The sequence below is a fragment of the Notamacropus eugenii genome, chromosome 2, assembly GCF_028372415.1.
Source record: "Notamacropus eugenii isolate mMacEug1 chromosome 2, mMacEug1.pri_v2, whole genome shotgun sequence".
Lineage (NCBI taxonomy): Eukaryota > Metazoa > Chordata > Mammalia > Diprotodontia > Macropodidae > Notamacropus > Notamacropus eugenii.
In genome coordinates, this window is record NC_092873.1 from 185,523,909 (window position 1) to 185,549,518 (window position 25,610).

At 34.4% G+C, this 25,610-nt stretch overlaps 1 protein-coding gene across 4 annotated transcripts in view; it reads right to left on the bottom strand.

The window, feature by feature from the left end:
• Window positions 1-386: 386 nt before the first annotated feature.
• ATG5 (autophagy related 5) overlaps window positions 387-25,610 on the bottom strand; it is a 145,719-nt gene continuing 120,495 nt past the window's right edge. For all 4 annotated transcript variants that reach the window (XM_072642957.1, XM_072642959.1, XM_072642960.1 and 1 more), the window contains exons 7-8: window positions 19,633-19,750; window positions 387-2,583 (exon numbers count right to left, since the gene is read on the bottom strand). In XM_072642957.1, the coding sequence (XP_072499058.1) occupies window positions 2,447-2,583; window positions 19,633-19,750 (255 nt within the window). In that variant the 3' untranslated portion in view covers window positions 387-2,446. The remainder of the gene's footprint in view (window positions 2,584-19,632; window positions 19,751-25,610) is intronic.

Below are 25,610 nucleotides of genomic sequence, written 5' to 3' on the forward strand. Positions count from 1 at the left end.
TTCCCATTCAACAATCCCAGCTTTGTAGAAACACATTTTCTTTTGCACAGTGAATAGGTACATAATTTTAATCAAAATAATCTAGGGAAAAACAGTGCAAAGTATTTTTTTTTTGACTGATACTTTTCTAGACTTTGGAGCCAAGCGAGGGGGAAAAAATCTATTATAAAATAAACATGTTGAGATTTGTAGCCTTTCACAATTCTTTTATGTAATTACAGTTTTATGATTTTCTCTCTCATGTCTTTCTTATTTTTCTGCGAGTATTTTATTTTATGATAGGCAGTCTGTAAAAATGAGGTGGTTCCCTTTCTCCCTCCCCCAATGGCTGATGTGCTTTAGGCAATGTTCAGTTTAACTTCTAGACAATAAAGACAGACTCCAGCTTTATTTGATTTTTTAATAAACCATAAAATTTAAATAGTCAAATAAAAAGAAACAAAAATAGATATTTAAGTCAAGCACTAATTTGTGTCTTTGTTCCACCACTGGGCAACAGAGACTTGGCTTACAAAGGATTACAGGACTAGAGAAGAGAACAACACATTTAGTTTGCTGGTATAATAAACCAAAATTATTTTTTTAAAGGGAAAAGGCTTGATAAAACTTACTTTCAAATCTTAAAGTAAGGCTTTTTTTCTTAAGCTCACATGAGCCCACTGTCCAAGATCTTAGACTGGTCTTACCAGTGGAGAATGACACTACCACTTTCTGCAGAGTGTGTTCTCTCCTCACAGTGGTTTGCAAACAGTCCATTCTGACTCTTCTGCTCATGAAGCTCAATGTGTCACAACATTATGGGGTAAACCCCCAAACTGAGAAGGACAAACACGTCTAAGTGAACACTCATCTTTGGACGAACCTCTTCTTTTGTGATGTTTTTAAGTCTTTTCATCTTTTAATCCTTAAGGAACTTGGGTAACGTTATTCTTATCTGCCCTTATTCTAACATCATTTCCTCCTTATTTACATTAGCTAATTGTTATCTACTTGCTGTTTTGCTCTGGTTATTATGGCACCACTGTTTCTGCTTTTGGATCTTTACTATATTTGCTCTAGAATACATTTTGTTTCCCTTTTCTTTGACTGACTTTGCTATTGATTAGACAGATGCTACTGTGAAGACATGAAAAAGAAAAAGGAGGAATGAATGCTAGTGGAACTTTTGAACAACACTGAGATATATTTAGAAAAAGGGAAATATTTCCACTTTGTTATGGAATTTAATACCATTCCTGCCGCAATGCTAAGGTTCTAGCAAACTCAGATAAGTTGACTTAGTGCACATAGCAAGATGAGTCTACAAGAAACTGTCTATAATGCACACAAATGTGGAAGGAGAGTGCCAGTAACCTCTGAATATATTTGGTAAAGGGAAAGCTATTGCAAGGAAGAATATATCATGTTTAAACTTTACAGGCTGACTGCCAGGGGACCACATTAAAAATATTACAGTTAGAGACAGTGTCAAGGCTAGCCTGGAAAGAATGGCCTTTCCAGTAGGCAAAAGTATCTAATGCAGCTGTTGATCATACCAAAATGTGACAGACTCAGCCCAAGGGGATAAATAAAATAGTAATGATAAACACTGTTGTATGGTGTTATCAAGTAAAGAAAATATTTTCACGTAAAGATTTAAAAATTGGCAGCAAGAAATTTTCTAACAGACAAGTTGTCCCAGCCTATCACCATGCCACTGAAGACCTGTTTGAATGGTAACACATACAGTATAAACAGTGATCTGCTATATACAAGTCAGAAAATATTTGAAAGCGACAAAATTGTACATGTTATTAAATGACAAAACATGTTTAGAGGTTTTATTTAAAAATCTCACTGCTCATTATCAAAGTTAAAAGATTGTTTGCATACCAATACATACTGTAAACATAGGAAATTCTCATTAAGGAAAGATGGGTTTACTGGAATCTGATCTTTTACAAAAAATTACTGCAAGTTATTGATAACAGAATTTCTTTTTTACTTTCTTAAGTCTAATTCTCTTGAAAATTAAACCAATGTTTCCATTCCCTCTATCTAAAGTTCAACCATGGTCACATTAGGAAATACCCTTGTTTATTTGTTAATCAGAAATACAATTCAAGTGGCACATATTTCCATCTGCTTCTTAGGCTGAGTTTCAGCTTCATTATATTTTACAAGAAAACAGAAGACTTGCAGTGGTCCTGTAAAGTCTTTCATGTTGCAACTGAGGTTTAATGACGGCAGTGGAGGAAAGCAGTGGTGATGCAGAGTAAGGCCAGCCCAACTGCCCTTATCTGGTCATGGGATCTTTTTTTTCCTGTCTGGCTTGCATTGCAGCAAGGAGGTTTTTCTGGTCAGGTTGCCTCCATCAAACCTGACTTCAGGAAAAGGTTGACATGCTCTGGTTGATCCAGTTTAAGGGTGATGCTTATTCTTTTTTTAGGTGAATAGAGTCTCTCCTTCAATCTGTTGGTTGGGGTATGATACTAATATGAAGAAAATTATCAGGGTAGCTGAGATGTTCACTTAGCCACTGCAAAGGTGTCTCCAACATTGGCTCAATTCCATGAATCATAATTTGATTCTTCTTTACCCCATCTAATTCCAAAGAAAGAAATCCAACAATGAACAAAAAATTAGGATGGTCAAAATGTTTACCTGTAAACATAACTGAATGCTTTCTGAAAACAGTGAATCAAATGGATTTTTTACATGTTTCAACATGACTTGTCTATAGAGCAGGAAATGTGGACGTGGAGAAAGTTGAAATGGTGTAGTGCTTATACTACTTAAAACAGAAACTTGAGGGTTAAAATGAATCCTGATAAAAATTCTGTTATTGTATGTGAAAGTATTAGTTCTTTCTTAATTACTAGGCTCACTGAAGACTGACGTTAATGAAACTATAGAGAAGAAAATAGACCATTGTATTCATCGACCTAATTTGTGTCGGTTACACCTAAAAACACCTGTTACTATAAATATTAAAACAAGTGCTACCTAGAACTAAGCATCTGAGTCAGGGATTTCTAGCTGTTTGGGAGTCTTGACACATGATGGTCTTATGTTTTTGACACCCACTTCTAGTTCTCCCCTGTGCACTCAGCATACTTTACCATGTAGACATGGAGAAAGTTGAAATACAGATTACTAATTACCTAAAACAGAAACTTGAGGGTTAAAATGAATTCTGAGTATTAATGGGAAATATATGCATACACACATGTATATGTGTGTGTTGCGTATATATATGTGTGGTCTGTTTTTTAAAATAAAAGTTTCATTGATGCCTTTTGGTTTATTATGCCACAGTGCTTTCTTGCTGTGTGTGTGTGTGTGTGTGTGTGTGTGTGTGTGTGTATGTCAACACCCCTTTGAAACTATAAAATTCTTGTGGATTCCCTATTCATTTATTGATGCTGAATAAATATATCTATTCACTGAAATGAAGTATCATAGGTAGATCTGGATAAAAATATAGGAACAAGATCACAGATACACATGAATACAGGATCACAGATAATATAAAATTCTGTTTAATAAATAAAAAAATTCAGTAACTTCTCTTAAAACAAATAACAGCTACTCATATTTATACTGACAGTTTACAAAATGTTTTCTCACAACAATCCTGTCAGGTAAGTAGGTAATATAACTGTTATCTCTATTTACAGACCAGCTAAGTGTGGCTTAAGTGATCTGTCCATGTTAACATGATTAGTAAGTGATAGATCTAGGTCATGAACCTAGGTCTTTTGCCTCCAAATCCAATGTGCGTTCCACTATACCAAACTAATTCTTGTTTAGGAAACACTGCTCCAATGCTTTGAGGTTGATCACAAAAATGGAACAGAATTCAAGAGATACCAACCCCTTATATGTTCATCCTGATTCTACTTCTGAATCATCTTTCCTTTTAGGATCAAAAAGACCCAATCCCTGGACATTCAAGGAGAGGATGTGATTTGAACTATTTACAGTAAGGAGCATAGACAATATGGACAACATCTTCCTTGTCCTGAAATGGCTTTTGATATCGCATAAAAGGATCAAATGAGATGGTGAATATGAGAAAAAAATTGCCCAGGAATCTTAACATTTAGAGCAAGGGATCCTACCTTGAATGAAAATCATTAAAGCAGATGCATTTGGAAGCCCTCTACTCTAAAGCTCCTTTCAACTTTTATAGGGAGGTGGAGAAGGGGTGGTTGTGGGGACAGGGGAGAGGTGGGTAAAGAATCAAATAAGACTTTCATATTGTCCCATGGCACTACAACTGTGATGAAATGTCAATTCATAAAATGACTTCAGGAACGAGGAATTCTCTTAAAATGACAGAAGCATAAAATATTATAAACTTAGATGAGATGGGTGGCATTTTGGAGTGAACTGAGGTGAAATGACTTTTCATTTCATATTGAAAACGACATGTATAGAAATAAGAAGTTTCTCTTAACATTTCTAAACTACATCAACAACATTACTGAGTAGAAACAATATAATGGGAAGAGCACTGAACTTAGATTTAGAAGACCCTGGTTTGAATCCCAGGTCTCTCTGTGATGCTGGACACAAATCACATCCCTTCTCAGAGCCTCTGTTTTCTCTTTGACAATATAAGAAGTTTAGATGAGAACATCTCCAAGGTTCCTTCCAGCTCAAACAGTCAATGAGTCCAGTAGATCTTACCAGAGATAAAGCTATTATTTATCAAAAGACAACCTAAAGCAAGCCTTTCCATTATAATAGTAACTCCACAATCTAAAAAAAAAACAAACCCCCGACACTCAGAAGACAAAAAACTCAGCAGAGAACTAGAAAGCAAATGAAAAAAGCACCAGCTCATCCAAAGTAGTTTTTAGAAAGTTCATGGAGACAGAAGATAGTTTGGTAGGGAGCTATTTCAAGAGACAGAAGAACCTGACATTTACATAGTTTTAAAAATCACTTTATAATTACATCACATATGAAGCTCATTTGAGCCTCAAAAAGACTCTGTGAGGTAGGTATTATAAACATTATCAACCCTATTCAGAGTTGGGAAAACCAAAGTTTAAAGTGCTTAAGGAACTTGTTCATATCTGTACAGAAAGGTAGGATTCCAACCCAGTCCTTTCTGATTTCAAGTCTAGCACTCCAACTACTGCACCACACCACCTTTAGTTAAAGGCACATCCCCCCTAGATCTTTGCTCACACTTAGATCTTATTTAACATCTATTTCAAACAATTCCAATTCTGTCAAACTTCGTTATCTATCTTTCAAGTCCACAATGGATCAGAAATAGTAACAGGGATGGGAAAAGAGACTGTCATATGTAGACATCAGCTGGCAATCTGATGGCAAGATGAGGAAAGAAGGGGAAAAATGATAAAAAGGGAAAGAATTCAAAAAACACAACAGTCTGTAGTGACACTGTTATTGGAACATTGTCTATATCAAAGCACAGTATGACAAATGACACTCATAATGAAAACCAACAGTCATCAAGAAAGAGTGAGGTTGTATTTGGTCTACTCTTTAACAAGACAGGGAAGCATGCAACATATTTTAAGATCACAGGATCAGATCTAGAAACAACGTCAGAAGCCATTTAGTCCAATTTCCTCATTAAAAAAAAACCCAACAAACTTTTTTTTTTTTAAACCAAGGAGGAAACTTAGGTCCAGGAAGGTCAAATGATTTGATTAAGGTCACAAAGTGGTAAGTGAAAGGTTTTCATCCAAATAATTTAAAATAAACAAGTACTTTTAATGTTGAAATCAGCAAATCCCTCAAGATCCAAAATATCTAAGGCAGCAGTGTGATATAGCAAAAATGGAATGAGCCTGGAAGCCCCAGGTTCAAGGTGTCTAACTCCATTAACTTACTAAGTGTGTTGCCATGGTCATGTCATTCAACCTCCTTGAGTTTCTTCTTTGAAAAATACTGTCTACCGAAGTAGGAGTGAAAGGGAGCAGGTGAAAGAGAAGGGTAAGTTAGACAAAATGATGTCTGAAGCCACTTTCAGCTTTGACCTTCTACTGTTGTGTGACTAATTCCAAGAGAGTTCTAGATTGCCATGGTTTTACTTTAGTGAGTCTTTCTTACATTGCTTTAAAGCACTTCCACCTCAGTTCTCCTCTCAGTTTTAAACAATCATTATACTGAATTTCTTAGAAATATTTAATATTCTCAGAATCACTCTTCCTATCAATAACTCAGTCAAAAGGGGAAGCAGTAGTGGTCTAAGACGTCCTTATCGAAAAAATTTTTCTTCAAGCCAGAGTCACCTTTAAGGACTCCCTGTTTGATGCACAGTGCAGAGGGTACTATCGACAACCTGAGTAGTTAACACTTTTTGGTTAAAGTATCCATTAAAAGAAGGCAGACTATTTGGTTATCATAAATCCTTGTAAGTTGTGTGTGAAAGACAAACTCTCACCCCTCTGTTGGGTCATTTTCATCCAGGACAGAAGGCTATCATGAGCTGTATCATCAGAGGCAATTAAGAGTTCATCATCAGACTCAAGATTAGTGTATAAATGTAAGAGACTGAGCTGGGGGTGCAGGATATTATATTAGAAGGAAAAAATTTATGAAAGGTTTAGATGGAAGCCAGTTAACACTGGCTCCACAGTTTAGCGACTAAATGCCAATCTTCCACAGAATGCCAGAAGGAAACAGATAATATCAATTACTTAATTTATACACTCAGAAAGAAGTGCTGTGCTAAAGAAATTTCTCACACTATAAAATGAACTTCAGGTCCCTGGAAATTACTAGATTTTGTTCTTTAGCTAATTGTTTTAAAATCTGTATTTTGGAAAACTATTAGTGGGGAAGAGTGCAAGCTTGCGATATCCAATCTCTGGTCTCTGACAAAATTGGGTTATCCAAAGAAAAATCTATTAAGATGAATATCTCCTCAGAGGGTTTCTAATCTCAGCGAATATTTGGTTACAAAATTCAAAGGGAGGTTGAGAGGAATTAAGCATGTCACAGGTTATGACAAAAAACATAAAAGCTATTATTTTTAAAAATCAAAATGCCATAAACAATAACAGTGCATGACTGGTCAATTTTAGAATACTAATACTAGTTAAAAAGACTGGAAGACATTTAGTAGAGTTTTGGGGGTTTTTTTAACCATAGCAGAAGAAACACTAGACAATATAAGTTGGATTTTTGGTAAATGTTTCTTTGTGTTTCAAAGTGAGAATCTAGAATTTACTACTTAGGGATGAGAAAAATGTCAGTATAAAACAAATGACTCAGGATAAAAAATGTTACTCCACATCTCACTCACTCGGCTTACTTTTTTTTAAAAGCCAATTTAATGTTTAAGTAGACCAATGCTTGAGATAGTAATCGAGTGAATGTGTCTGATACGAGTTTCAGCCCACTGTTCTTCATTTCAATCTGAACCTGAAACTGCTACTACCCTAATATACTTCATAACACCAAGCACAGTCATTCATAAATACTTCAGCTTTTTCTAATAAGAAAAAAAGAAAATAAAGGTCAGAGACATTTTATATTTATTAAAGTAGAAAAGAAACTGAGTTTATGTCAATATTTAGGCAGCAAATCATGTGAAAAAAGTTTCCCCAAAAAAGGGCCAGAATCTTCATAAATTATGATATTTTGCTTTTCAAAAAGTAAAATGAACAATAATAAAGTCTGGGGCTTTTTCTTTATTCTAAGTTAAAATGATGGAAAGTAAACTGAATTAACAGATGAAGTTTACACATAAGACAATCTGAACAGGAGTTATGACTGGGAAAGTTTTTGGTTTGGACCTATGATTTATTTATCATTAATGCTCATACCTCCATTAAAATAAAGATGGCAGAGTTAAAGTTTTGGGCATATAATATTTTAAGGAGCTGGAAGAGAAAAGCATCTTTAATTTTCAGAAAAATTTAATAAACTTTAGTTAAATTATTAGAGTAGGAAAATAGTTTACACAGGTAAAATTATTTACTCTTATTGAATAAAGTAAAAATAATATATAATATATATTATAATTACATACAATTATATGTTATATATAATCATACAATATATATATTATATAATATTAAACAAAAGCTATTTCTAATGTATCAAATTATACAAAAAAGGAGAAAAAAACTAGAAGATAGCACCAAATGGTGGAAAAAACGCTGGACTGGGAATGAAGAGCCAGATTCTAGTACTACTTCTGCCATTTAATAACTGTGTATCATAAGGGAAGTCAGGATCTGCAACCTAGCTTCCTCGTCTGTCAAACAAAGGTGGACTTCATGATCTCTAAAGTTCCTTTAAATTGATCTTATGTTTGAATGGAAAGAAATTTCTATTTAGCTTAATTTCCTAACTAAAAATGGGTGAAAGAGAAGATAATTAGCGGTATAATTTTAAAAAGAAAAGATAATGTACTCACTCTACATAAACACAAAAAAATTCATAGCTACAGCTGTACAAAGCAGAAAATTTTGGCCCAAATTTATCTTAACTATGCATTCAGTTATCTGGAATGCAGGTAAATCAGGTACAAAGAACTATGAGAATTGTGCCTCCTATTAACATATTTGAATGACTACAGAACAATATTTTTACTAAAAGGTAAACACATAATCAATTGATATATAGGCCATTGTAACCATATAATGGCAGGAAAAATGCCTTTGCTAATTCTGAATTATAATAAAAAAATCTCATGATATTGTTTGAAATGCTGTTTAAGTACTGTGTCATGACTAGACAAAAGAAGAAAAGAAATCACAACTAGGAAATTAGCCTTCTGATGTTCTTAAACAGTTTCTTTTTTGAAAGAGAATGTGTGTGTGTATGTGAGAGAGACAGAGAAAGAGAGAGAGAGAGAGAGAGAGAGAGAGAGAGAGAGAGAGAGAGAGAGAGAGAGAGACGGAGAGAGGGAGAGAAGGAAAGAATTCTTATATGATAAATGCATATTTCAGGAATTTCTATTTTTGAGGGCACAGGACTATTTCCCCCCCTTCTTCATGAGCTACATCTTTAGTCACTATATTTTCACTTAAACTCTAGTTTTCAACAAGCAATACTGGTCAAATGACTATGAGATGGATAGCTGGGGTTTCAGGTAGATGCTTACATTTTTTGTGGTTGCTATTTTTCAGTTGTGTCTGACTCTTTGTAACCCCTTTTGGGATTTTCTTGGCAGAGATATAAGGGTAGTTTGCCGTTTCCTTCTCCAGCTCATTTTGCAGATGAAGAAACTGAGGCAAATAGGGTTAAGTGACTTGTCCAGGGTCACACTGCTAGTGAGTGGCTGAGGCCAGATGTGAACTCAGGAAGCGGACTCTTTCTGAATCCAGACCCAGCACTTATTCACTGCACCAGCTGCCCACTTACTATTGAGAAGTGAAAGTAGAATAAATATGCTGACCTCAAATTGTTTATTTTAAGGAAAACAAACAAAAAAATTGTTAAAGGAAAAATTCCAAATTTATCATGAAACCAGAGTATGATTGAAGTAGAAGTTTAAAATCTAAGTGAATATAGAAGAAAAGAAATCTGAAACATGAAATGGCCACAAGCAATGTCACATCACATCACAACCACATCTCTGTTTTTATGCTCTAATGTAACGAGGAGCCATGGGACTTGTCATTTGGGTATGTTCACTACCATTTATAAGACATCATTTCACATTCCAGAGCAAGTGTTTAAATCAATAGACAAAACAATAAATGCAGATGAATTATTTGATTAACTTAAGTCTGGACAGTTTATTTCGGTATCTGACAAATTCTTTAACCTCAACTGCATGTTTGTCAGTAAAAATCTAACTAATTGAATCCATCGATGTGAAAACCCACAGGCTGAAGTCTGTAGCATGTGCATACATCACACTGAAGGGTTTCTGCCTCAGCCACAGTGGGTAATAGTCAGTGAGGTCAGGTCAAGAAGGGTTAAAGCAAGTCAGGATATAGCTAAAGGAATACATCAAACACTGATTTTAAAAGGGCAATTAATCTTAGACAGAAATGCTTCCTGGGGAATGAATGAGATCTCAATCTTAAGAGCACGCTACATGATGTAGCAGTAAAAATGTACATATACAAGCTTACAGAGCTTTCATCCTGTGATCACAAACAGAAGGAGAGTGCTGTTTATCAGAGAAATATAAACCCATTCTAAAATACTTACATTAACTTCTTCCGGATCTATATTCACAAGGCAGTATACATCTTAATGAACACAGCATTATAGATAACATACACTTGCTATCACTTTCCATGCATGGACTGTGTTCTTATAAATTTTCCCCCATTATGCTCCTTGATATTTTTCCAGAAGTCTACTGTTAACATTTTCAACAGGATTTTTTAAAAGTCTATGCCACTTTTTAATCCGTTTAAAAAATCATCTATAAAAACATCTGTTTTCAGGATGAATATACCAAATTAAAGAAAATTAACAGTCTGAATTGTACAGCCTTTGAAAGAGAAATGTATTAAGTTCATGAACTTTATACTGTAATGTATTAAAAAAAAAAAACATGATTAAAAGCCTTCTGATAATGAAATTGCCAAGTGTGGTAAAAGTAAACTACAACTTCATAGGAGGGTTTTTAAAAGTTCTTCTTGTATGATTTTTTTTGTTTCTACTTTTGTCTTAATACTCAAAACAAACTCTTAAAGCAAATTCTTAAAGCTAATAAAATGAAAAACTTAAGAAAGCGAAATGCAGCAAAACCTCAAAAATTCAGATCTCCTGATAAAATGAACCCTTTAAATGAGTTTTAATAGGTGAATTATAACATATTTTGCATGAAAATTTAAGTATGTATATAACTGAACATCTAGCAAAGTATTATGAGGCTAAAGACATACATGGACTGCTTTAGTGGAAAGAACACTGAATTTGAAGATCCCAGGGGATCTGGGATCAAATCCTGCCTTTGTCAATACTTATGTAATCTTAGGCTTATTTTCTATTTTACTTATTTTCTCTAAATCTCAGACACTGGACTGATGATATGACCACTAAGGTTCCTTCCAGGTCTAAGTCTATGATACTACATGAAAAATATGTACTACAAGAATGCTAAACCTCCCTTTGATAATCCTATTTACATTACGAATTTGAATGATAAACAGTATACATTTCTTTAGAGAGCAGAATGGAAACTTTAACGTGATTCTGATTGCAAATATTCTGAGTTATGTCTTAATGAACTTTCCTATGTAACCATTTATTTGGTACTTTGGCTAAAGACAACTGTTTTCTAACACTATAAGTGAACTATTACTTGTGCAAAGAACATGCTTCCGGGAAAGAGATAAGATGAAAAGTCAATTATCCTCTCACTGTGATCCTTCCAAACAATCTAGCTAGCTTTACTAATACAGAACAAGTAAAGAAATCATTTGAACATTCCTCTGTGTGTGCTTTGGAAAAGATGAATATCTTTGGATTAAAACATCATGGGAATATATGTTATAAAGATTACCACAGTCAGTTAGGGACCTATCTTAGAGCAAGGAAAAGAAATGAAGACTGAATGAAAGAAAGCAAGATAGATAAAGTATCAACTTAGGAATTTTCATTTTCACAGATCTGTTCTAATACAAAGCAAGATCCCCAAATTGCAAGAATGATGATGACCAACTTTAAATATCCTAAAACTAAGATGGTCTGACAGACTGTGTTCAAACTTGATTATTCAAACCATTCTGAAATGATAACTATAACAATAATAACATCAAGCAATTATACAGTGCTTTAAAGACTGTAAAGTGCTTTAGAAACATCTCATTTGATCCTCACAACAACCCTGAGGATAGAGCAGTGAGTGTCATTATTATTCCCATTTTACAGATGAGGAAACTGAGGAAAGCGGAGGTTAAGTGACATGTCCACGGTCACACAGCTAATAAGTATCTAAGGCTAGATTTCAACTCAGGCCTTCCCAACTCCAGGTTCAGTGATTTGTCACTGTCACCTAACAGTTTACATGTCTTCTTCTTCCCCCTTTTTTTAACACCACTAACCATTAAAAATACATATTTTTTATATTTTAAAGGTATGGTTTCATAGTTTAATGGAGCAATTACATCAAATTAAGAATAGATAAGCTTACAGATGCCAAAATACAGGGGATATTGAGTTTTTCTAGAGTTCCAATTCCCAATGGCAAGGATGGTCTTAGCGAGTTCCACAATTACCGAAAGTTATACTTTCAGTAACATCCTCAACACAGAGAACATAACCTCCAGCTGTTAGTTTCTGAAAAGGTGAAGTTAAGTCTTATGCAGCTCTTGTTACACTTTGAGGTGCACATTCTTTTGGGAAAGAATAATACCACTTTGCACTTAATACTTTCAAAAACAATCTTTCATCTGATCCTTACAATCATCCAATGAGGTAGGAAAGGAAATATCCTCATTTTACAGGAGAGGAAACAGGCACGGAGGAAATTATGGGGCTTGCTTAAAATCACAGTGTGTGGCAAAAGAGTTTCCAGGATGAAAATATTTGAGAATAAATAATGTAGGTCAATGGTTTTAAATTTACTGAGGTGAAAGAACTATTCTTGGCTATTTTCCATATCTACAAAACCTACTTCCTGATATATTACTTGATAGTGATGGCAGAAGGATACAAAATATTTTTTCCATAAATATACTTTTCAAAAGAAATCCCACTACTGTACCACTGGCTGGGGGTGGGACTCAGGCTACGAAGATGAATAACCTATGGTCTAGTAGATCTTAGTCACAATTTTCAATATATGTTTGGTTTTTTTGTAAATTTTAAAGTAGAATAATTCTATAAAACAACTTGTGACATAACTAACAATCTGTTAAACTTGTATTAAAGCAGAGTGGACTCTTTTGTACATGAGATTTTTAAAAATATATATGATATGACTAATGTGAAAATATGTTTAATATGAATATATAGAGAGAGTCTATATCAGATTGCACATCATCTTGGGGAGGGGGAAGCACAAGAAATGGGAGAAAATGTAAAACTCAAAATCTTATGGAAGAGAATGTTGAAAACTAAAATAAATTATTATACACATACATATACAAATGTGTGTGTGTATATATAGACACGTACGTATGTATACGAGATACAAGCTAAAGATGCCAGTCATTTGTTGTTCTACTTAATTAACAATCCATCCATCTCTCAAAGAATTCACATTTTAGCAGGGGAGAAAGTATACATATAGAGGTGCGTGTGCGTACGTGTGTGTGTACGTATGGAATAATTCTAAAGAAAATAAACAAAAACAAGTTAGGGAGGAAAGAGAGTAGCAAATGGAGGCTGGAGAGGATGAGGAAAGATTTCATGAAGAAGGTGGTGCTTAAGATGGTATGAGGCAAAGTTAAGGAGAATGCATTCTCAGCATGGGGCACAGCCTACACAAGGACATGGAAATGAGAGATGGGATGCTGGGTGTTTGGTTGGACCATAATATACAGGAAGGGAGGGAATATATGATAATTAGGAAAGACAAGATGAGGCCATGTTGTGAAGGGCTTCAAAGATAAAGCAGAGAAGTTTGCCTGTTGTTCTAGAGGCAGTCAGGAACCACTGGAGTTTATGAAATACAGTAGTGGCAAGGTCGGATCTGTGGTCAAAGGGAATCACTTTGGGAGTGGTGTAGTAGATGGACTGAAGTATTTAGAAACTAAAGCAGGGAGACCAACCTAGGCAGGAGATGAAGATGGTCTGAACAAAGGTGGCGGATGCATGAGTAAAAAGAAGAGGCCAGATGTGAGAGATATGGAAAGAGAAAAGAAAGATTTGGCAATTAAATGGACATGTGGAGTAAGAGGTAGCAAAGAGTGGAGGTTAATATTATGGTTATGAACCTTGGAGACTGGAAGGATGATGGTACCTTTAAAAAAATAGGGAAGCTTGGATCACATGGTGTGGGAGGAAAGACAGTGAGTTCTCTTTTGGACATATAAAGACAATCTTACATCTATGATACAATGACACTACTGCTAATGAGAGGTAGTGTGGCACTGCAGATACAAGGCCAACGTCAGCATCAGGAAAACCTGAGTTCAAATCCTGCTACTGGCACACACTGGCAGTGATCATAACTAGGTCATTTAATCATTTAGTGCCCTAGGGAATTCCCAAAACAAAGTGTTCTTAACGTTTTTGATGCCATGGTTCCCCTTTGGCAATATGACAAAAAAAACTAATTACATTGAAATACAGTTATCAAAATATTTTTTAAAAAGTTCACAGACTCCTATGTTAGGAATCCATGCCCTTACACTAGGATCAAATGTGATAATAAAATTTGTAAAGGGCTTCGCAAAGTGCCCTGCCACATAATATGCACTTAACAAAATGCTTGTTCCTGTCTTTTCCTTTCTCTTTTTAGACTACATTACAGATCAAATGCTGATTTACATCAGTAGAAGGAGTTCCCACAATGAAAGTTCCCAACACCGATGAAATCATAAGTCCAGATGAAAAATATAAACATCCAAAGTCAATTTACTGCCCAAGCAAATAACATATTTTAGTCATCTGGTCCCTGGACTCAGTCTCTACACTGCCTCTTTCCATGAAAAATAGCATACTTGTTCAAAGCACGCTAGATTGGATTACCTGCCCTTTCTCTCTCACTAGCAACATAAAGAATAACATAACACTCCATAGGCTATTTCCTCCCCTCAGAGGTGGAGAGCTGGATTGTGACTAAGTGGTATTTATACATGAGCTCATTACGTGATTTTGTACAATCAAATGGGAATACAAAATTAAGTAGTAGTTGGTAAAGACCCTTCAAAACCATGCCATATCTGTCAGGCAGAAAGTATCATTTGAATCATATATAATGACAGGAGAAATCCAGAAAACCTTGCTCATTTTCCAGAAGGTGTATCTCCTCTGCAGTATTATATAACTCCATTTTCTGTGTAATCTCAAGTGAAAATAGGATTAAAAAATAGGTGATGGAGATTTCTTGATTATCAAATAGGCTGAATGGTTGGCTGATTTCTTGGAATAATACTTTTAATGGATTTCTGTAATTTGTTATTAACTATTAAATAAGAAATAGAACAGAGTAGGACTTACAGATTCTTCTATAAAACCAAATCAACAGAATGTTATATTCACTGGAAAATAACAAGGAAAGAAATACTTTACTCTTGATGTGGTACAGATGCTTGACTATCTGTGTCATGTTAACTTCTCCTGCAAACACAAAGGTAACTTACTTAAGTTTACCTTGGAGTTATTTCCTATTGCCTATAATTTAACCAGTTCCCACAACTATTTACAAAAAAAGAGAGAAACACACAAAACTGCTCAACATGGCTACTCTACAAGAACAGTGATCTGCAGTACATCTCCTTAAATCTTAGTGCATCCTACTTTCATACGATGAAACAAAATAAAATTCCTTTCTAACTGAATCATTTGCTATAGGAAATAAGACAATGGTATCACATGACTTTTATGAAGCACTTTCTCCTTCTATCATGTGATGACAGTCAGGTCACTCACACCCAATCTTCAAGTCTTTTCCTTTCAAGCTGAAGAGGCATCCAGGTGTGCCAGAATATTTGCCATTTGCCAACACCCTGGGTGTACTGAACCAAAGAATAGTATTGTGTCAGTGTTTTAGATCTTTCTCATAGATCTTGACAGTAAAATCACTTTGCACAATAAAGTGGTAAAAAGAAAGAGCAACAATCCAAGTTAGACTAACTAGGTGGGCAGAGGTTATTCTAAAAAGACAGAAAGAAACCCTGGTTTTCTAGGTAGTGTGAAATATATTACCAGATGTAGCTACTCACCACTCTACAGGGAAAAGCTCATCAAGATAGCTATTCAATAGTTAAGAGAGAGGGAAAAAAACATTAAAAGGTACCCTCCCATTACCTCTGGAATTTCCCTACCTAGGCAAAAGAAAGGAGTGGTGGATTAAAGAAGGGAGTGACCAACAGAGCACAAAAGAGGAGTCACACTGTGGCTGTTCTCCAGGAATGGCTACATGCACAAGCTTATGTGTGTAAGAGTAGACAGGAGTCTTTTGCCTGATGCCATATACATTAGGATATGCTGCTTTTCTCTTGCATGGATAACCTTCACACCCCTCATTTGAGTAAATCCAAACAAAAGTAGTAGTAGAAAGAGCTACATATACTACCACTTAAAACAAATGAAAAAGTGGTTGCACAATGCCAGAGATATCATAGGATGCTCTAAGATGTCAGAGATTATGTTACCTTTTGTCTAATAATACCTTTGTGTGCAATAACTAAGTATTTCTAAGCCACAGAATTAAGCATTAGATAAAAATTAGTTCATAAAAAATGATAGTTACTTTTAAATTAAAACAGATATTTCAGTGTCCAAAGAAACAGAATGGTATGTGTAGGGAGGGGAGGAGAGATACTATAGCAGAGAAATCACTGAACCAAGGATAGAAGAGCTATGCTTTAATCCTAGTTATGTCAATTAAGTGGAAAAATCACTCAACTTCCCTTGGCCACCATTTCCTCATCTGTAAAATGAGAGGGATGCAATAGTATTTCTAGCTTTAAAATTCCGTGAAATATGGGAAATGCATCATCACATTCACCTCTGTCCTCTTTTTCTAATTCCATGAAGACTTTTTAGGGGATAGGCCTCTCCCCAAAATGGCAACTATGAGGTGAGAATGAACTACACTTGCAAGAATCAAGGACAGAGTTTACAGAATACAAAGGTTTGTTATTGTTTTAATAAACTAAGTAAACAAATTAGGTAAAATTTCAATAAGCTGTAATCTTTCCTAAACTAAACTGAAGGACCACGAAAAAGCAACTAGATCAAGTGGCTGTATACAAACAGTACAAAAACATAAAGAACAAAAGAAGCTCTTTAACAAATGATGGGCACCTTGTCATGCAGGTGTGTTTGTTGGCACCTGAATATTAGTTGCACACTAATAAAAGCACTAGAGTGAGAGTTCTTAAAAATATAGTACATAAAATATGAAAATAGGGCATTTTTCTTGAGGTTTAAAGGAAATTATGTAAATTCTGATGTCTTGGAAATGTAAAATAATAAAAGAATTTTAGCTCAATTTTTGACTTAAAGAAAAGACAACTGATGAAGAGCATAGGACTTTTCCCAAAGCTCCTTCAACATACCCTAAAGATGAAAATAAAGTACACAAATCAATATAACTTGTTTAGAGTGATTTATATAAGACTTAAATATAACTGAGTATTATATTACCAGAAAAAGTTTTATGTCTATATCATCAATACTCTGGCAGAGAGCTAGCAGAAAGAAAACATAGTATAAAGAAATAGATTAATCAATGTTAGCCAGGATCCACTAATGGATTACCAGAGATTTCGCAACCAACATTTTTATAGTCAGAAAAACAAAGGTAAAATTTTAAATGAGCAAAAATCAAGCACTACAACAGGATCAATATGGTAAGATGGCTGATGTTAACATTTCATGAACTAATAATAATGATTTAATATACATTTGTAAGATATAATGAAACAAATTATAAATTCAGTCACTAAAAATAAAGAAAACATAGTCAAGTTTTGCAGTTTTATAATGCAATAAAACAAACAAAATATTGATTTATTCCAACACTAGAGTAAAGTTCAGCATAAAAAATCTCAGAATAACGATGTACAGTGATCAACAACTTCAGTAATTAAGGATGAGCAGGCAAGGAACCTTTTGATGCAACTCCCTAATTCCCATTCCTTTCTGGCATTGGTTTATCGTCATTTCTGTGGGTTCACATGGCACCCCTTGTGGGTTTCAAACAAATGCCATGTGCTTAACAGATTACTAAGGCACAGAGGACAATGTAGCCTTAAGTATGAAACATATTCAACATAAAAGGACCTAACTGATAGAAGTAATTTTCTAATAAATGGAAAAATAAGAGAATAAGTAATTATATTGTATATATGGCTTACACAGTCATACAAACGGTAGGAAAATTTAAAAAAATGGAGTATCTTCTTGAGAATATCTGTTAAAGTGATATTTTACACAGAATTTAAATATGGGTTTTCCCTTTGTATCAGTTTCTACACACATGCATATATAATACAGGTCTCTCTCTTTCTCTCTCTCTCTCTCTCTCTCTCTCTCTCTCTCTCTCTCTCTCTCTATTGTAGGGGTCAATGCTTTGAGCCACTCAATATGTCACAGAGCAGATAAAAAAAAAATAACAGAAACACCCAACTGTACTCTCTCTGGTTCAACCTACTGATCTCAAGACTTAGTTTTCTTTTCCTTGTCATTTTAATACATTGCCTCAAATCCTACTTAAGGATTACTTGTCTGTATGTATGAGTGAGATTTTTTCTTCATCTGTGTGATTAAAAAAAAATTAATCTATTCAATTTTTCCTATTCAATATGTCAATTCCTTAACATGTAAAAATTACCATGTAATTTCTATTTATATTGAGAAACTGAGAAATAAACAAGTATGAAAGTAAAAGGCAAATTTTACATTCAAATGCCAACTGAGGCTAAGAAAGGTGATCTGATGTTTCTGACTGATAGAGATCTCATAATTAAACTCTGAATAAGTTTTAAAAATAAGTCATTTAAAACTCATGTTTGAAATCCTAAAGTCTCCTAGAATTATAGTTTCAATTGTTATGAAAAAAAGACTAAGCTGTTCACCATGCTGAAATACGCATATGGACCACTGGCAAATTCACTGGGTGTGAAATGTTTTTAAAAATTCTAGATATCCTTCCTTATTCTAGAAAGGGAGGGCAAGGTGAAACGTTAAGAACAAATACAAATAAAGAAATATGAATACAAAGAGATAAAAATTAACTAATATATTAAAGACAGAGAAGTTGTGATGACATTGACTTCAAGACAAGATTAACCTTCATTTTAATTCTAAAGCATTTATTAAGCATGTACTACATAGTAAGTGCTATGTTTAGATGCTAGGGATAGAAGTAAAAATGTCAAGCAGTTCATGCTCTTGAGGATCCTTAATCTGAGGTTATTATACTTGGCTATCTGTCTACTATAGACTAAAAGCAAAGAACAGATAAAGAAAAACTACAGGGAAATTAGTTTATCATACACCTTACTGTTAAGATAAAGTTATATGTAAACTTGAGTTGCTGTTTTATACATAAATATACATATGTATTTATATATATATATAAATTCTAAAGACACTTATTTTTCCACAATACTACTAAAAGCTGTACATTTAGTTATTAATAGATATGTGAAAATAATAAAAGTTCAAATGAACAAGGAGAAAACTGGTCACATTCATATTTGTTTAATTTAGTTTATGAATCAAGATATGTTGATTAATTTGCAAAATAAGACTGAAAATCACAGGCAGGAAAAAAGTTTTAAACAGCACATCTAGGTTTTTTTGTTAAACTGGTCCAAAATAAATGTAAAATTTATTTTTGTTGTTGTTTTAAAGATCTAGTGAAAAAGTTTGCTAGATATGAATTAGATGAAAGAGTGGATGCTTCTGTGTGGAAGGATATTTCCCATTAAGTAATGAAAATAGAAAAAATATTTTTGGAGTGACAGCAGAGTGGATCTTTGTAAAAGCCAAAAAGAAGGAGAAAGTTTTCTTTTTTTTGAGGGTACCAGAATTAAAGGAAATGCTCTAATAATGATCATACTTTACCTTCAGTAGTAATAGCTGAAGGACAAACTTCTTTTAAGAGATCTCCCAGTGTATGCAATTGTCCATCTGCAGCAACTGGTCGAAATAACTTCTGAATGAAAGGTCGCTCAGTTGTTGCCTATTGAAAAAAGAAAACAACAGAAAGGGAAAAAAGTACATAAGATTAAAAAAAAAACCCTAAGAAGTAAATCTTTGTTGATCATAAAATGATGAAAATTAGAAATTTCAAGTTAATTTTATGGGATAATTCACAGCAACGTAATGTATAATAGAGTCATTGTCATATTACTACATTGAGATCACCTGCTAATGCCACATACTTACCATTTTATTAAATTAATTTAAAACATTATTTTAAATAACTTCAACAAATAAAGTTTTCTTTTAAAAACTGCTGTATTGTTTAAGAATATTACACTTCTTTCTCAAGTCCACCATGGGTGAATATAAACAAAGATCGTACAAAGTCTGAAAAAGCAGGAAACAACTTAAACAATTTCAAATACTCAACTACTTAGAATTATTTTAAAGAGGTCTTTGCATCATTTCACTATACTTTACTTCCTTAGAAAGAGGTATGAGAGAAAAACTGCTTTTCTTACCTGCACTCATACTACTACCACCTTTAATTTAATTCAACACTTAACCCCCGCCCCCCCCCAAAAACCAACCCAGCTTCTATATTTGTAGCAAAAATTCTAGCAAATCTTCCCGGTTCAAGATCATATATCTGGTAGGCGCATCATACATATTCATTCATAAATATTCAGGGACTCCAGCTACCCAGTTCTCAGTTTTTGTGCCAAGTCTGTAGGCCTCAGTGCTGTAGTAACAATGGGGAATGATGTCAGGAAAGCATTTTAGGAAGATCAACGTGGCAGTGGGGTCAGCAGAGTTTGAGGGAGGGTGAGGCTAAGGAGGATTGGGGAAGGATTAAGGGGCTGGTGTCTAGGCAAATAGGAGGGTGATTGATATCAGAAAACGGAGAGGGATGTGTAAACGCTGAAACAACAGAAACTTCAATTTTATAAAACCAAAAGCATTTTATTTTGAGGCTAATGCGGTAAAGGAAATTTTCTGCAGGGAATTAGAGACTCAGGTAAAAGCAAATATGTATTAGCCATTTTCTCTTTTCTCTTTCACATTCCAAAAAATGTGAAGGTACAATTAAAATAGAGTGACATGCTAACCAGGAAAAAGAAAATCTGGTTTGGTAAAAAAAATTAAAACATTTTGCCCTCTTGAGAAGAACAGTTATCACAACTCTCTTCTGCTTCTTGATTTCTCTTTACCAATCAGTTTCAAACTCTGGCCAAGGTTTGCAAATGCCACCAAAAGCCATTCTGCCTTAGGGTTATTAATGAAAAGTTCTAATAATAATGATAATATTAATATGTTACATCTGAACAATATAAAGTCAGGAAGACTCTTTGTTTAAAATTTTCAATGCAACTTTATTATCATAATTTGAAAAGTATTCAGAGTATAGTGGTTAACTATAAACTAACACAATACTTCTGAACAATGTTATATCTGAACAATACAAAGGGGAAAAAACTTCCTCAAATAAAATGGAACCAAAAACACACTACTTTTTTATAGCAGGAGCTTTTTTTTTAAAAATAAAAATGTACAAAATTGCTCAAGTTCTATTAATATTTGAAGCTTAATGTCTGTTACATAAAAAGTTCTCTTTTCCAGAACTTAAGTCACCTCACAATACTTGTTATTATTGCCATTAACAATAATAATGCACATTTATAGTATTTTTAAGTTTTTCAAATCTCTATATGCTTGTCAGATTAGTGCCACCTGGTATCCCAGGATACAATTTATAAGAACAAACAAGAAGTTTAAAGGCAGAAAAATTTACTGACTAGAAGATATAACTTGGTTAAGCAAGACTTTTGCCAGCTGTGAAATGAGTTACTTGTGAAAAGCAATGAATTCCAAAGAGATTTCACAAAGTAAAACTAGTCCTTCACCTAGTCAACAGCCCCCAGAAAGTCAATGCTGGGGCTTTGCAGAGAAAGGCTGGATTATTTCTAGAAATACTTTAAAAGATAGTTCTCCTGTTTTCATGCTCTTCTAAGTTGGCAAAAATCCAAGAAATTTAACATAAAAATGAAATCTATAAGCATTGCTTTGTAATAAATAATAAGACTTAAAAAGTGAGTTGAACTATAGCATGACAGACAGAAAAGCTATCAAAAGGATATCATGCAGAATCATATATAACAGGATCCACAATACTGCTAAACTATTCTAGTTACAAAACATATTTAGATATCTGTTCATATATAAAATATTTCAGAGACTTCCAAGAAATGGCATTAACCTGCCATGACAAACATCATCTGAACCTCTTATGAAAAACACTGTACTAGGTGGAAAATCCAATATGATTAGTTACAAAACGCATGACTATCTTTAAAAAAGTAGTTGTTACTTTTACAAACATTTCTATTACTCATTTAGCAAATATTCCAAGAGAATAAGACAAATAGGATAGTATTGTTATTTTTCTGTGTTCATCAGTGAATTTTTTTGTGGTCAAAGATAATATTGGTCCATCTAAGAATTTATTAAACAAGTAAAAGATAAATTCTCTTCAGATGATGTCTGCAAATATTCAGTGAAGTTCCAAGTATTTTTTGGCTTTTGGACAAGTCATTAAATATTAAAGCCTACAACCTTTTATATGCTTACAATCATGCGATGGTTGTCAACATCAGCTTATTTCTAAGAATAAGCACTTACCCTCAGGAATTTTGATATCCACTAAAATGGATGAATAAAAGCTGAAGTAATATTGGGAAAAGCTTTGTTTCTAAGATTAGCTAGCTAGACACGCTAACACAGTTGGTTAAAGTTAAACAAAACACAGAAACACTGATTTTCTAAGCGAACATTAGAAATGATTTGGATTTTTTTTATTCTGAAGTTAATGAACACCAAAAAGGGAGACAACAGTTCCATATACAAAGGAGGACAGAAAAAAGATTTTATGTGAAACTAAATCTCTACACATCTTTTTGTTTTTAAGTATACATTTCTCTATCAACTTCTTTCTGTGCATTTTATAAAATGTCTCAAATACCCTTTTTTTTTCTTTCTGGCAATACAATCACTAGCCACCTCTATCATGTCCCAACTTGAAAAAAAGAAAAGAAAAAACAATCTTTGCAAAAATAATCACAGTCAAGCAAAACAACCACACATTCGTCATGTCTAAAACTACATGTACCTTTTAGACTATGTGCCAAAGTCAAATCATGTAGCATTAAGTGCCTGTTTATGCCAGGCAGTGAGGATTCAAAGAGCTCATAGTATTAATGAAGGAGACAAAATGCAAATAATTATGTACAGACAAGATAAAGGATACAGATAATCTTAAAGGAAAGGCACTAGCATTAACTGGGCAGCACACTTCTTCATTGGTCTTTTGGGGTTGCAGCTGTTCATTACATTGACCGAGTTATTGCTGTTTGTCCTTTATTCTCAAAGAGGGCCATGACATCAGGGAGTTGATGCCATGATATGCAAGTGAACTGTCTTTAAGTGAAGGAGGCTTGTGCAAAGTGACTAGCCTCACTTTGTCCTCTGAAGTCATCTGGTCCAGTGGCAAAACACAGATCAGGAAGACTGGAGATGGCCCTGGATGCAGTGGGAGACCTTGGCCTCAGTTATTCTGAGGCAATGCCCATTTAGTGATTAAGACTAGGTAAGAAATGAGGCAGAGAATGTCCTCTTTTATCTAGTAAAAAAAAAAAAAAAAAAAACAAACCAATCTGGGAGGGGAAGACCCTCAGGGTTTCTGACCAAAACAGAAAAAACTGCTGTTTATATTCACCCTGAACCAATCAGGGACCAAACAATGATCGGATGGGGCTTGGCCTCCTATTGCTGGCTAATCAATGAGAACCAGAATTAGGCTTAAAGCATGGTCCTTAAGAAAGAAATCTAGCCTGTAAACCCCAAGATATTTTGAAGTTTCAGCTATCAAAATCTGCATTCCTCTGGGCAGAGTACCAGCAGGTAAGGATATGATACTGTACATGGACAGAGGGAAGGAAAAAGGAGAGGAAGGGGGAGGAAAAAGGAAGGAAGGAAGGAAGGAAGGAAGGAAGGAAGGAAGGAAGGAAGGAAGGAAGGAAGGAAGGAAGGAAAAGAAAGAAAGAAAGAAAAGCAAACCATGTTTGTCCAACTGGCCAGTTCCAGTTGGGTCCTCAGTGGAGCATCTACTACATCCTATCACAGAGGTTGTTGTTTGCCCTTCATTCTCACAGAGGATCATGATATCAGGGAGGTGATGCCATGACATGCAAGTGAATTGGATTTAAGTGAGGGAAGGCTGTGCAAGCATCACTTTCTCTTTCAGAGTCATCTGGGTCATGAATGTAATGGAATATTGAGCTATAAGAAATGATAATGGGAATGATTTTAGAGAAACTGGGGAAATTTGTATGCACTGATGTGGAGTAAAACAAGTAAAACCTAGGAGTACAATTTACACAGTCACAACATTACAAAGACAAACAGCTTTGGAAGATTTATGAATTCTGATCAATGCAATAACCAATCACAATGCTGGAGGAACCAGGATTAAACATGACAGAGAAATGATGGACTCGGTATAGAATGAGAGGGAAGGGAGTGGTTCAAGTCATTTCAGTAGTGTCTAACTCTTTGTGACCCATTTTGAGGTTTGTCTGGTTTTTTTTTGCAAAGCTACTGGAGTGGTTTGCCATTTCCTTCCCTAGCTCATTTTAAAAATGAGAAAACTGAGGCAAACAGGGTTGAGTGACTTGTCCAGGGTCACACAGTTAGTAAGTATCTGAAATTGCATTTGAACTCAGGTCTCAGTCCTGACATAGGCCCAGCACTTTATTCACTGTGTCACCTAACTTCCTCCCTATTTATTTTTTGGACACTGTCAATTAGAGAATTGTTTTGTCTGACTGCATATTTATTACAAGTATTTGTTTATTTTTTTTTCCTTTTGCAATTGTGGAGTGTGGAAGGCAGAGAAAATAGATTTAAATGAAAAAAAAGAACTGTACATGAAAATTTAACACCTACATAGAGCTTGCTTTTTAGTATATATTAATCAATAGATTAATTCTCCACTCTCCCCAACTGAAAATGAAAAAAAAAAACCCAACCCAAAATTCTTGTAACAAAAGTGCACATGCAAACAAAACAAAGTTACACAATGGCCTATATCCCAGAATATGTCTCTTTCTTCAGTTAGGAGGTAGATAGCTGGAAATGGGGTACTCTGGAATTATGGTTGATCATTTCATTGCTAAGAGTTCTTAACTTTTATAACTTCTCTTGTAATTTTAACTGTGCAGAAACTTTTTCAATTTTTTTGTGATCAAACTTGCCTATTTTCTCTTTTGTGATCTTCTCTTTCCTTTATTTGGTCAATGAACTCTTCCCTCATCCACAGTTGTGAAAGGTATTTTCTCCCTTGCTCTTTTGATTTATGATACTATAGACGCAGTCATTTGAAGTTTAGTGTGGTATATATAATTTAAGATCTTGACCTAAATTTAATTTGTCAGCCTGGTTTCTACTTATCCCAGATGTTTTCATCAAATAATTAGTCTTTTGGGTTCATCAAACACAATGTTACTGTTATATGTCTCTGTACATCATGTACCTAATCTGTTTACAGATAGACTTTTCAGTTTTTAGCCAGTACCAAATGGCTTTTGTGATTACTGTTCTGTAGCACAGCTTAAGATCTATTACTATTTGGCCCCCTTCTTTCAGTCAGTCAGTGAGTCAAAAAACATTTATTAAGGCTCTACTAGTGAGTGCTAGGCACTCAGCAAAGACCTGGGGATACAAAAAGAGACAAAAGATAGTCCTTACCCTCAAGCAGCTCCCAATCTAATGGGAGAGACAACAAGCAAATAAATATGTTTTAAAGCTGCATACAAGATAAATAAACAATTAATAGAAGGGAC